The 14,645-nt window shown below is 43.3% G+C and overlaps 1 protein-coding gene across 1 annotated transcript in view; it reads left to right on the top strand.

Annotated features, from left to right (window-relative positions):
* Positions 1–9,296, top strand: part of LOC139055419 (chymotrypsinogen A-like) — a 35,085-nt gene extending 25,789 nt beyond the window's left edge. The window contains exons 5-6 of the mRNA XM_070532877.1: positions 6,998–7,137; positions 9,049–9,296. Of these exons, the coding sequence (XP_070388978.1) occupies positions 6,998–7,137; positions 9,049–9,252 (344 nt within the window). The 3' untranslated portion in view covers positions 9,253–9,296. The remainder of the gene's footprint in view (positions 1–6,997; positions 7,138–9,048) is intronic.
* Positions 9,297–14,645: the final 5,349 nt, after the last annotated feature.

Here is a 14,645-nt window from a genome sequence, read left to right as displayed (position 1 = left end):
CCTACAGGCTAGAAGACTCAAGAAATATGCAAGCTAAACCTCCCATCTGAAAACCTACACAATCTGCAAAGAGAAAAGTATTATCCCTAAGGGTCTAACACTGAAGGCTGTACCAGCTATAGGAACACTGCCACCGCAACATCTTGCAAACTGGCAAACAACATTGCACAGTGCCTCCCTTTCACTTTTGAATATCCTCAAGGAGAAGTGCGAACAACAAATTGAAAGTTTTAGCCACGGACTTCAGAACATAGCTCTGACACCAGATAAGAAGAGAGATTTAGAACATTACGACGCAATACAGTCTAGAAAATTGGTTCAAAAGCAAAGGAAAAAATCAAACTTTAATTAAAAAACAACCTTCCAGCCAAAGAGCCAGCAAACGCCGACAAGAGGGGCCTCGAGTTTAGAAGTACCAGACGTGAAGGAAACTTCCACAAAACTAAACCACTCCAATGTCGTAGATATTTCAAAAACATTAGGTAAAAAGAAATAGGCGCACAGAGCAAGGACCTAAACTTTCGTTCCACGAACAACACAATAAATGAATTCGAGCTTCACAAAGGTATCTCAGAATTCTCCTTACGAATGCGTATCGGACACTTTTTCGCACACACCAGACACCGGGACAACACCACTTAGAGCCCAATCCAGCCCCTTTTCTTGGGAACGAAGGTCACAGACGACGGACGACAGCGCTCATTACCTCTGAAATCTTTCCCTTCATAACCAGCCGCCAGCGACAACACCCGCACGTGGCGTCACTGTACTAACCCTTTAAAACTAACATGCCGAGTATGACGAGGTCACCTTCGACTAAGATAGGTCCTCTTATCGAAACGTTGGCCAGCCTTTCTGAGGCACCTTATCCCTGTTTACAAACTTTACACCACAGTGTGCGATTCCATCTGTCATCGCCTTTCTTGAGTGCGCGGTTAGTATTTTTCGATATGAAGTCAACATGCTTGTTCCATGTGAGGTTGCGTATTGAACTAATCCCGAGATAGTTATATGAATCCAATAATTTTCTATTCGTGTTAATTAGTATAGTTCCTGGGGCTAGCAGAATGCCGCTGTCCTCATTAACTTGCATTTTGAAGCGATAACTTTTATTAGCATGTTTGGCCCCGGAAGGAAATTTTATCAAGATCGCAGTGAAGTGTAATGACATCGTTGTTGTTAGAAAAAAAAACTCTATATAAACAACAGTAATTGTCGAAAAGCCGCATAAAAGAGTTAATCGAAGCAGGCAAATTTTTTATGTTAGTAAAAAAACAGGAGTGGGCCTAAACAGAAGCGGCACGCCAAAGGTTACAGAAACTCTCGGCGAATCAAAGCCATTCGCAAGCACACATAGTGAGTGGTGAGATGAGAAACATTCAATCCAGCCAAGCACGCAATGGTCAGTATTGAGACTGCTTAAATTAACAAGGAGCAAGTTAAGTGAAATGGTGTCCATAGCTTTAGCAGTTAAGAAAAATGCAGTCAACAAATAAATTCTTATCAAGGCCTTGAACATTCGGGAAAAAGCTCGTGTTTCACACGAGAAAAACTTCCTAAAACCGTGTAGGCAGCCAGCAAGGAAGGCTCTGTATTCCAGGAACAAGACAAGATTACAGTAGATGGCGTGCTCTAGAAGCTTACAAGGATGGACACTTGTTAAGGATATTGGCCTCTAGACTGTTACATGATTTATGCAGTGGAACCATCCTCGGCACCTTCCAGTGGTTCGGCAATGAGTAACACTGCAAGGACAGCGAAAAAACTCCGACCACAATTATGCTTTTTTTAAAACTTAGAATTAATGCTATCCGATCGTGCACAGTAAGAAATATTCAAGCTTTATATTAACCTTTAATACCCAAGTGGTCGTCCACAATAAAGTCCATAAAATGAAAACCAAAACAATGAATGACCGGAACTATTGTGGTTGTAGCGGGTGAAAAGCACGAGGCGAATGCGTCATTCAGTACGCCGTAGGAGTCTTCTGTATAAACGGTATCACCGGTAGGATCGCACTACTGATTTTTTTTTGCATGTGTTGCTACGGACAGCACTCTAAAATTCACTAGGGTTATCTTGTAATAGAACTGGTAGCGTATTGCTAAAAAATGCCACCTCAACAATTGCATTTTGATATTCATTATCAGCGCTCACCTAAGAATCCCGACGTTAAGCGGTCTAAGTGTATGAACACAGAGCTATTTAGCTTAAGAACGCAGTTCTTCATTTGCGTTGGGATTTCGGTGGTCTAAGTGATGGCGTTGCCTTCGCCACTGCCATAAGGTAATTATGTTGTGTTTTAAAGCTTACTCTGTGATTGTCTTTGTTAGAAGCAATCGTGCCCTTCAGGGTAAAACTATGGGGTTTTACGTGCCAAAACCACTTTCTGATTATAAGGCACGCCATAGTGGAGGACTCCGGAAATTTTGACCACCTGGGGTTCTTAAACGTGCACCTAAATCTAAGTAAACAAGCGTTTTCACATTTCGCCCCCATCGAAATGCGGCCGTCGTGGCCGTGATTCTATCCCGCGACCTCGTGCTCAGCAGCCCAACACTATAGCCACTGAGCAACCATGGTGGATGCCCTTTGGGGTAGCGTTATTTGGAGTGGGTTTCGGCATCACGGATCGCAGCCATGAAGTTTTCTCTGGAGCGTTTTTCGAGGCAGCGCCGTCCCTCTTTAGGGCCATGCTGTAGAACATCCTGATGATCCCACGGGTGATTGAGTCCTCTATCGTCCACCTGCTCGTGGGCCCGCTCGTAGCCAGCGTTTCTTGCATGCCTGGGAACCACCCCAAGTCTTAAGACCTCGCTTTCTTAATATACACCCGCATGTCCGGACGCTTAATGTACTAACGTAAACAGCCACTTCATATGCTTCTTGTCACATAATAACGCAAGGAAAAGATTGCGTTATCTGTGGCATTATGTTTCTACGGAAACTGCTTTAAGGAAACAACTTGCTACCAACAGGAACCAACCTTCTCTCAATTTACCTGCGAGTAACAGGAGGCAAAGGACCGGTTCCCGTAAGGTGCGGTGGAGTTCGGCTCCTGCCGCAACGCCTTAAAGGAATATTTCGAATTTTTTCTTTATAAGTCATGTGAGAAATTACGGCAATCCTAGAGTGAAATAGTAAGGGACCTAGGTGCGCTGGCTTACTGCCATCTTGTTCTTACACCGAAGCTGTTAGCTTCTAGTTGGTCGGGATTTCTCGCGACGTCGTCCTCACAGGAAAAAAAGCATTCAGCGATGGAAGCGAGAATAGCATACATTCCTTGGTGTCACGCACGCATCATAAAACACAACATTTGTTTCAATAAAGAACAAGCACCAAAAATGCATTCAAGCCACATAAGTAATGACAAGGCGCTCCTGCTAAAAATTCGATTCACGGCGCGCTCCTCGCACACGTTTCCCGCTAAAGACTACTGTTGCTCAATGTGCCACCGCGATGGGAGCATGGGGAGTTGGAAGTGACCTCACAAGCTTTTCATATACAATAGCGCCAGCCTAGCAACTGATTTCATTGCTGTTGCAACACCGCTATGGGTAAGCAAAGCATACTTAGGAGTCCCGAGGAGCAGCGTGATTACAAGAACCGGCAAAAGGAAAAGAAACGGCAGTAGGACCAGCGGCGGCTTGCTACCGCTGGTCGTATTACCGTGGAATTCCAGCACAAGGGAAGTAAGCACGTCCGCATTTTCCATTGGCTGAATAAAGCGTCGGAGGAGGAATTGAGCAATAGAGCATAGCATACCCCCTCAACAGTTGTAGTGGCGGTTTTCAACAGCTTCGCTGGCCATCCACTTTCACAGGGCATGGATGGCGAGCGAACATTTTATTGCAATAGGGATTATATGGACACTCCAGGCGCTCTGCTGCCGTGGCCGCGGACGTCGCATTTCCGTACAAAGTCACAGGGTGACAAAATCATCACCGCTCGCCGTGCGTTCTATGTGCAAGTGAAAACGTGCGAGGGCAAGCCGGTGATCGCGGCTCAATATCGCGTACGCGCGCTGCCTTCTATAGCGTGCAAAGCTCCGTGAGTAGGGTACGGAGGAGGGGTGCGTTCTATTTCGGGCGGCCCGGGCGGGCGCACGCGGCCTCCCGGGCCGCTGAATCTTGAAAGATATCTGCGGCGGAAAGAAGAGTCCGTTTTCCGCTGTCTTTTCGCAGCTCAGTTCGCGATGATGCGAGAGGCTGCACGAAGGTCGATTCACTCGCTACTGCTGCCAGGCTTCGTCCCTCCATTGTTTTTACAGTGAATGTCTGCGGCGATCGAGAGGGATGAGTCCATGTTTGGCCGCGCGCGACACCATGCTTGTTAATTTAGTATGCGTGTGTTTATACGGCCGATAAAACTACTATCCCTCCTTCGTATAGCTGTCCATGAATTTGCTATCGCAATCGATGCTTCGGCTTTCGGGCGAAAATCAACTTTTTTGGAATCATATTGCATCTACTTGCAGCATTCCTTTAAATTCCTAAAGCACTTCGCCTTGCGTCAGGCGTGAGTGAGTACTTTCAGAAACTTGAAGCATCGGTTTGGCGATTTTATTCCTTCAAAGTGGTGTTTCTTAAATTGTAGTCAATTGTCCGTGAACCAGGCCATCGACGGCAGCAATAAACGTTTTGGAGCAGTGGAAGGATGTGAAAACTGCAAACTTGCATTTTATTGGCACCACATACGAAATAAATACGAATGAAAGTATATGAAAACGAGAAAGTAAGATAATTACAGAAACAAAATAACGGTACTTAAATAACAAAAATATAATCATTTTCGGCATACTGATGATATGCCGAATATTGGCACTGTTTTCTGCGTATAGGTAAAAGCATGTACTCTAGAGGCTCTTGAGCGGTCTCCTTTAGCAAAAGTAAAGCACCATGGGCTAAGCGTCCCAGGGACGACGAACTTCCGGTCTGGCCATTTATCCCCGTCCATTCGGGTACAACTACGTGCTCCGTAAGCTACCACCATCTACGAGTAATTTCAATTGGAAGCATTCGACAAAATTATGCCGATGAACTGTGAAGTGTCTGGTTGACATATTCAAGCTATTTAACCAAGCATAGCGTCATAAAAAGGAAGTAATTTTTTCCTGATATTCACTCACATTCGGAACAAAAGGGTTAAAGTTACAGAATTGGAGCCAAGGGATGGCAAGCGTATTCGGGGACGGCAGAGAACTAGACTGCGTGACAATGATAGCAAATTCGCAGGCATAAGGTGGTGTCGCTGGGCGGAAGCCTGGAGTAATTGGAGATGGCTGGTAAAGGACATGGTCATGATGTGATTGCGAAATAGGCTGCAGCTTATCATTGTACAAAATTATCTCGAGAAAATGAATTATTCAAACGAAAAGGGCCGCACTGTGCAACTCCAAAAAAGGATACAGTAGCACTGTGCCAGTCGAAGGTGCTCTGCCCCGCTCTCTCTACACTACCCCCCACCCCCCCACCGCCGCACACATATCATAGCCAATGCTGTTTGTTATCCTTTGGGCTTCCGCTAGTGTAGAGTGGCCAACCGAACAGTTCCTGCTTCACCTCTTTGCCTTTCAACTTTCAGTTTTCTCTCTCGTTTGGTGGTCTAATCAAAACGGGCGGATTCAGCATGACAGGTGCAGTACACGCTAAGTGAATGGTGTGTAGGTATTCCCATCATACTTTGCACTTGCCTTAACAGAGAATAGCGAAATTGGTGAAGTTTTCGTTTCTATTCTTTATTATTGTGATGAAAGACGGAGCAAGTGCATAACGTTTACCGAACAGGCGGGCAACCTTGATGCGAAGTGAGGAACAGTGAAAGGCACAGGTGCGTATGCTAACAAGATGTTCCACCATCATAAATTGAAACGCAAACAAGAAATAACTCATAAGAAAGCTTGTTGCGTATAATTGTGTGTGTGGAAGTGTGACGTGCACTCTTAGTGTAGGCAGCGATAAGTGCAAGTTTCTAGAATCTAAGGCCACTGTTATAAATGGAGGTGTACCTGGGAAAGATCAGCGCATTGCAGTAGTGCCAGAATTGTTCGCGTTTGAATTAATGCTGACTTCGCACATCTCGGCTGGCTAACGCACACTTGTTTATTATTCATTCTTTACTGATTTCTTTCTATCAGCCTCATCAGGCACAAACAGGAGTGCGCGGGAAGTTATAAAGGTTGAACTTCGTTATGTGTAGTCCTCTCTGCTCACGGCGATAGACGTTAACATTAGATTCGCATTTCATTGGGAACTGTGACACGACGCTTACCGATAGGACCTGTACATAGGATGTCAACGCGAACTTAGCTGAACGATACAATAAAAATAAATTGAGTAGTGCGGTGCAAGATACAAGTACACGAATTAGGCTGTTTGTATGTCATAGGTCTAAATACCAAACAACGCAGGTTTTACAATTGTGTCTTGCATCGCCTTCTGTAAATATTTTCTTTTAATTGAACAGCCAACATAAAGTTAGCTGGGACACACGGTATAGGACTATGACGCCAATTTTACTGACAAGTTGCCCTGTGCAGAATTTTTCGATTCTTATTGCCTTGAGACTTTAATAACGATAGCTCGAAACGCAGCGTGGTTCTTAATAACGCCCCGACCCAAAACACAGGACCATCGAGTTCTACACGACAGTTGACTGCGGACAACTCGTGCTTCTTGGGCTTTGCAATATGGAGCCTGAAGTCTCAATGTTATGTGTTTCTTAGATACCACTATCAATACAAGCTTATTGGCTTAGTCGGTTGGACGAGAATAAAACAACGACGTAGCTTGAGTATGTCATGTTTTTGTAGTACAGTGGTCAAGTGCGCTGACATAACCATTGCCCAATGGAGCCGTCGACAAAAACACTGTGCCAGAATGTAATTTTGATCTGCCAGTAAAAGTATTACATTATGATTAAGGCTCTTAAGGGCCCTATACACCCTTAACACAGCTAATAGCGCACAATTTGCATTTTAATTTTTTTTTCATTTCAGCTGACAGCGAGGAATTATCACCTAAGCTAAAGCAGCTCCGCACAAAAACGATGTCGCACAAGACATGCGTCGAGGACTACGATTCTGGCCTGCCCGATAGCGTCCTGTGTACTGGTCACGACTATGGGTCCTCCTGCAAGGTGAGCCTGCGGAAAAAACAAACAGCATCCTTGCAAATTATTTTAGAAAAACAATTGTCAAAAAAAAAATCCGAGAACAGCATGCGGAAAGCCCCTCAAAATATTAGCATAGGATTGCAGGGACTTGTGAAATCTGATGGATTCTCTGAACCGTTCAAAGTCTTCCACTAAGCTTGTTGCAAGGTAAACCAGCGCTTTACCGAACACGTGGACATGGTTGGGGAATATCTAGCATGCACGAGCTCGTGTATATTTAGTAGCCGTGCTGCGAAAAACGCGGCGAACACGACTTTTCTCAGCGGAGGGGTCAAGGTATATCTGTGGGTGGAGGTAGCTCAATGCTTGCCCTGTCTGCCTGATGCCACCTTGCTGTACGAAGCCGTACCGCAACACTAGAACGCGCCTGCGAGCCTTCTCACTGTCGCCCAGCTGTTCAGCTTCCCATCGGAGCATATTTCATGCGCTCTTCCAAGCTATTTTGACGTTGCGTTACGGCAGAAACAGGTGTTTTTCCAAGCACCTGTTTTCATTTGCTGCAGCTTAATATCCAGTATGCACTACGCTGTGAAATCCTCAAATAGCGTAGAGTACCCGTACACAAACCTAGACCTAAATTTCGTGCATAGCCTCACCGTTTTCAGGAAATAAGTGATGATTTATATATATTCATAGGATCAGGTGCAAAGCTACGATCATAGCGAGCACATTTACTAAGGCATCTAACCAGTTATAACTCCTTATTGCAAACTTTCATTCACATAATAAACTTTTTGTATTATAACAGATGTTTGCTATTGGTGGACTGCTTCTGCCTTTGCCTGGCAGTGGAATGCAAAAAAAAGTGGAAATGGAATGCAAAAAAAAGCTTTTCGTTCTTCAGTTCTATTTTTAATTGACAGGATGCTTTGGTTAATGCCATGTCCATAGTCACAATCGGCTCTTGCTTGTTCTTACGAACAAATGTAAACCAAGAACTTTTTCTACGTACAGGCCCTGCTCTTGAATATTACGACTTTGGAAGGCTTTGGAAATTTCAGATATGCTTACCGCTGGGGTACGTGATGACATCTACAGAGTTACAAGAGTTTATCAAACACTAACATTCTCAATGCAAAAAACAGCACTATGCTAAATGGCAGTTTTTTTCCCGTCACATGAATGTTGAATCAGGTTAATGTGCACCCGCTATTGTAGATACTTATTTTTTATTCCGACTACACGGGCCGATAGACGAGTTTGGACAAGAAATCCAGCAACGCCTGCCATTCGCGCTAGTACTGAAGGTAAATTGAAGGGTCTTGGTGCATATGACAACTATTGAAGTTGAGAGAGAAGGCCCACTGAAATAGATGCGGACGTCATTTGGTAACGGATACGCTTAATCGAAATCTATGAAGAGCGCACACAATGATTCGCTTGAGTTCATGCGTCTTTCAATAAAGGCTTATTAGGGTGAAGCCTCCACCGGGGTTTTACGAACCAAAACCACGATATGGTTATCAGGCGAAATAATTCTGTCCTGTGGGGGTTTAATTAACGTGCACCCAGTGCGAGGTACACGAGTTTTTGGGCTCCTAATGCGGCCACCATGTTGGGATCAAACCCATGACATCGAGCTAGGCAGTGCAACACCATAGGGACTGGGTTAACCTGACGGGCAGTGAATGGCGCCAATGCTATTGCCCGGTTGGGACTAGCGTTCTTTTGTCTCGTATAGTATTGTGGCGGTGACGCGTGAGCTGCCACCAGTCCTGAATGATGGCAAGAGAACGATTGTGTCAACATATGGGCTTTCATAGAACTCGACCAACAAAGCAGTTTTGTACGTATACCGCAGCATCTAGGAGCCCACTGGAAACGAACGTCTGTGTCAAGCCAGTAAATTGGTACGATTGTTCTTTTTTCTTTCAGGGTGACAGCGGAGGCCCCCTGGTGTGGAATTCAGGAAGTGCGTGGTTTTTGGAAGGAGTTGTTTCTGGTGGCCCGGTGAAGTGCGCCAATCCAGATGACCCACTGCTGTTCACAAAACTGTCGCACCAGGTCGACACATTTATCTTGCCCTACATTGCAGCCAAGAACGACGCGCAGAAATATAGAGTTTGCAAGATACTCTAGCACTTCGTGTCACATTCACAATAAATACTCCAAGATCATCACTACCACAAGTGTTTGCGCGTTTACTGCAGAGTGAAATCTACAATCACTATTACAAGCTACTGTATTAACTGCTGGCCTGACGAAAGAAAAGATAGGTGTGATAAGGTTCCCAGTGCAGCATCTCTATCACAATACCCATTTGATGTATATATATATATATATATATATATATATATATATATATATATATATATATATATATATATATATATATATATATAGTAAAAGCTCGTTAATTCGAACCGCAAGGGGAAGCTGCTTCAGTTCGAACTAACGAAAGTGATGGAGAGCAACAGTACACTACGATTTGAAAGCAGTAGGGCATGTCAGAAATTTGGCGTGTCAGAAAGTGATGGCGTGTGCCGCGGGCACACGCCATCTTCAAGTCGAAGCTCTGGGTCCGACTGTGCCACACCACCGATGTCCACCAAAACGAACGTTAGCCGAGGCTTAACACCATCACAATGAATCGCGACGGCCGATACCTCCTAAGCTGAAAACAGAGGTGCACAACCGATGAATACTGCCGAGACAAAGACCCTGAACATGTGAAGGTGGCGAAGGCCCCGATTCGTTGGTTCTTGATTGCAAGCGCAGCTGCGACGTACTTGGTTCGCTGTGTTTTGGTGCTTGCAGTGCCATCTCCGCACAACATTAGCAGCTGTACAAGATTTGCAAAGCCTCCGAGATTCGAAACGGGCAAGAAGCCTCGGAGGTTACGTAGAACGGAGAGGCGGCAGCCGCCGCTGCCTTCTGGCTGACCCCGCGTCGGTTAGATTTTTTTCCGATTTTGCCTTCTCACACCGTTCTCTCCGTTTCGGAGGCAATACAGCCTTGTGTGTAGGCAGTAGGCGCGTTTCTCTGGCAGTGTGCCAGGCGAGCGTAGTTCAAATTATCCGTGAGGGAACCTTCTCGCGTTCGAATTAACGGACTTTTTAATACATAGACTTCTGTGGAGCTTGGCCGGACCAAATCGTACAGTTCGAATTATCCATAAATCCGAATTATTGAAGTTCGAATTAACGAGCTTTCACTGTATATATATATATATATATATATATATATATATATATATATATATAGACGCGGTGACAGAGACGGCAAAAGGGGAAGACATGGCTGTCAGCTGTCGCAGGGACGCGCATGCGCGCATGATCCTGCTTTATCTTCCGGAAGGAAAGGACAGAAGCGTACAACTCTAATATACGAAGAAAAGACCGAATAAGGACATGGCAGATCACAACGAGATAAATAAAATTCGAAAGACTTGCCTGTGGTAGTAGGAACTAGAGTATCTGGTTACGAAACATTGCGTTACAAATCGCTGCTTATATTTTGTTTATTTGTTTACAATACTGCAGCTCTCTAAATAAGAGTCAAGCAGGCGGGTTAAATACAGACAGAAAATGAATACACAACATAAAGTGCATATACGGGTGCTACCATACAGGTCAACAAAAAAAATTGAACAAGAAACAAGCATTGCACAAATGGGATAAAGATGATTTAAAATACAAATATAAATATGTACAGGCACTACATCAAAAACATGCACGTGCACACTAACTATTAAAGAATATGGCCTTTGAGAAAGGGAAAATGAAATTGTCAATATGCTAATCATACCGTGTACTATGCTACACATTAGATAGGCAATAGTAAGGTACCTGACATAACCATTTGCCGTCAGCAATAGGAGGGTAAATAACGTCGATATAGTTCAAAAAATATTCTATCGATTTCGGGAGGAGTGATTGCCATTGCCATTTCCGTGCAATTATCCACACCACATTTTCTTATGAAATCTATTTTCTTGGTAAACTATGACAATTAATCAGCACTAGTAATGCAGGGATCGATTTCATTCCATTTCCTCAATGCAAGTGGAGAGAAGGAGTGCTCAAATGCGTCATTGCAGTAGTATTCTGTCAGCGTAATTTTATGTTTGCGTTTTGTAGCTCTCTTGTTAGCGCGAAAGAGATGTAACTTGATGTATCGAGCTTGTAGTGGCAGCGCATTAGCTGAAACATTAACTCAAGTCCGCAGTGCTTTGCTCTAGTCCTCAATGTGGAAAGGTGGAAAGTTAGGAAAGCGAAAGGTGAATCAGTAGATCCGCACTATTCATATACAAATTTTTTTTCACATATTCTAGATTTGGTATATTAGTTGATGGTTGAGGAAACCATAATCTGTTTCCATATTCTAACATTGGTCTAACCAACTATTTGTAAACCAGAAGCTAAAGAGACGCAAGGGCATGTCGGAGGCATCTTTTAAGAAAGAAGACCTTCCGTAATGCAGTTTCAGAAATCTTACATATGTGAGTGTCCGAAGAGAGTCCAGAGTTCGTGGTTATACCATGGTATTTATAAGCAGCAACATTGCAGAGCGGGCTCCCATTCCCAGCGCATACGAAATCAGAGTAAACATTCCTTCTTCTTACGCTTAGTACTACGGACATGTCTACGTTCATTTTGATTTAAAACTTTACTCACCAGTCAGTTGTAGTGATCGTAGATTTGTTAAGAATTCGGTTATCAGTTTTGTATTATCAAAGCCATAATACAAAACTTAAAACCTAAAGCATCATGTGGGGTAGATAAAATTAACACTATATTCCTACAAAACACAGCGGAATACTGTTCAATCCTACTAGAATGCATTTACTCACAATCTTACAACTCTGGCACCTTACCGTACGATTGGAAAATTGGCAAAGTAATCCCCATTCACAAAACCGGACCAACCCATGATCCACTCAACTATAGACCTATTTCACTTACATCTGTACCATGCAAAGTTATGGAGCATATAATATACACGCATCTGGTTAATTTTCTTGAAAATAACAACTTCTTCACAGTTATGCAGCATGGATTCCGTAAGAACTTCTCTTGTGACACTCAGCTAATCCTCTTCACTAATACCCTACATGCCAATTTAGATTCTGGTTTTTTAACAGATTGTATATTTCTCGACTTCTCTAAAGCATTTGACAAAGTGAACCATGCATTGCTTCTTCATAAATTAGGCGTTCTAAACATAGACCCCTCCATAATTAATTGGATTCGCGCGTTTCTGACATCACGTGTTCAATTTGTAACCACTAATGACGCTAACTCACCTTTAGCCCCTGTTGACTCCGGCGTCCCGCAAGGGTCTGTGCTCGGTCCTTTATTATTCCTAATTTATATTAACGACTTGCCCACTCACGTTTCCTCGAACATTTGTCTTTTTGCGGATGACTGCGTCTTGTATCGTAAAATAACTAATTCTTCAGATATTCTACTAATTCAGGAGGATCTCAATAACATAAATGAGTGGTGTCGTACGTGGCGCATGGAATTAAACATTAGAAAGTGTAAGACAATGAGGATTTCTCGTACTAACGTCATCTGCCCCACCTATACGCTAAATAACATCCCACTAGAATGTGTAACGTCATATCGATACTTGGGGGTTCACATTGCCAGCAATCTATCCTGGAAAACTCACATTGATCACATAACATCTAAGGCCACTCGCACACTAGGATACTTTCGTCGAAAATTTTCTCAAGCACCATCATCACTAAAACTCTTACTGTACACAACTTACATTCGCCCACAACTAGAGTACGCGTCATCAGTATGGGACCCCGGTCATGACACCCTCATACAGTCTCTAGAGGCAATACAGAATCGATCAGCCCGTTTCATTCTCACCAACTACCAAAGAACTGCGAGTGTCACTAACATGAAAGCTCTCCTTCACCTCCCGCTGTTATCAACCCGTAGAAAAATATCTCGCATATGTCTTTTCCATAAAATCTACTACCATAACACATATTTACGTTCTATCTTTGTCCAACCCCCACCATACATTTCATCTCGCTTAGACCACCGCCAAAAGGTAAACATTCCGCACTGCAACACCATCGGCTTTTCATATTCATTTCTTCCCCAAACGAGCAAAGATTGGAATAACTTACCCGCATTACTTACAAGCATTATTGACACCAATAACTTTAAAAGCACACTTCAAAGCTTCATGTTATAAATTATTGTTGCGTTTGCTTGTTCTGTATAATAACTGCTTTTATGTCATTGTTTTTACATTTTGGCTTGTATTTTTATATCGTATGTTCTTTCCTTTCTTTATTTTGTTATGCCATGTATTTTTGCCACGCTCACAAGTTTCTTTTTACCATTATTATTTTGTATACGATGTTTTTTTGCCATGTTGTTTGCCTTCCTTTCTTATTTTGTGATTTGCCTCTGTATTTACTTACTTTGCCCCTCCCCTCTGCAATGTACAACCGTACCTTGAGGGTATGATAAATAAATAAATAAATAAATAAATAAATAAATAAATAAATAAATAAATAAAGACTAATGGTTTCCAGGCACAAAACACAGTCATGTGCAAATATTTTCATTTGAAAGTCGAAGTCGTCCATGATATAGTAAATCAAAACTAGGAATAACAGCGGACTGACAACATATCTCTCAGGGACACTGGATGCTGGAACTGTATATCATTAAGGCCTGAATGCTACGCGCTTCCTATTAGTGAGTAAGAAATGGGAGACAGCTACAACTACGAAACCAAACAGCGCGAAATGTACCAAGAACAAAGTAAGCCAACGTCGGTGCTGACTCGCGACTAAATGATTTATCATTGACGAGATCATGTACACAGATAAAAAGAAACCTGGTGACTAATTGTAGAAGTCGCATAAGGACATCATGCGACTGATTAAGTGTACTTATCTGTTGTGGTAGGTCATAGCCGTTTGGTTTATACATGAGGTAGGGTCCTCCTGCGTATAGTATGGTTCATATAGTTGTCGGTTCCTAGAGTTGGCGGTTCATAGAGAACACAAGTGAAATGTGGCAAAGGACCGAAACCTTTCTGCACATTGCCATGATTGTCCCAGCAAAACGTGAAAACCAATGTTAGGCGCATGCACAGCGGAGGCCAGGAGCAAAGACCGCTGCATGCGTAAAATAATTGAAGCCCGGCTGATTCGAAAAAAAGGGAGCAAGCCGTGTCAGTACACGGTCAGTTAATCTTTATGAGAAGGAAATCGCGTTCCTGGATGGTAATGACGTGCGCATGCGTAGAGGGCGATTTATATTCCGTATTTTTGTAACCTTCATACCTGCTTCGCTATATCCGTGCCTGTGTGTTTGAATAAACATCAGCTGAAAGTCAGCGCTGTCCCGTCTCTCTGTCACGTCCCTGTCTTTTTTGAAGGGTGCCATTATGAGCATAGAGTTCTCATTCTGAAAGTGGACCTTGGTTGCCGGAAACGCGGCACCGCAATTATATCGCGTCCGACTTTTAGCATGTTAAATGTTTGACATCTG

Source organism: Dermacentor albipictus, chromosome 2, assembly GCF_038994185.2.
Source record: "Dermacentor albipictus isolate Rhodes 1998 colony chromosome 2, USDA_Dalb.pri_finalv2, whole genome shotgun sequence".
Lineage (NCBI taxonomy): Eukaryota > Metazoa > Arthropoda > Arachnida > Ixodida > Ixodidae > Dermacentor > Dermacentor albipictus.
Note: the sequence above shows the minus strand (reverse complement) of the source record. Positions and strands in the feature narration are given on the sequence as shown.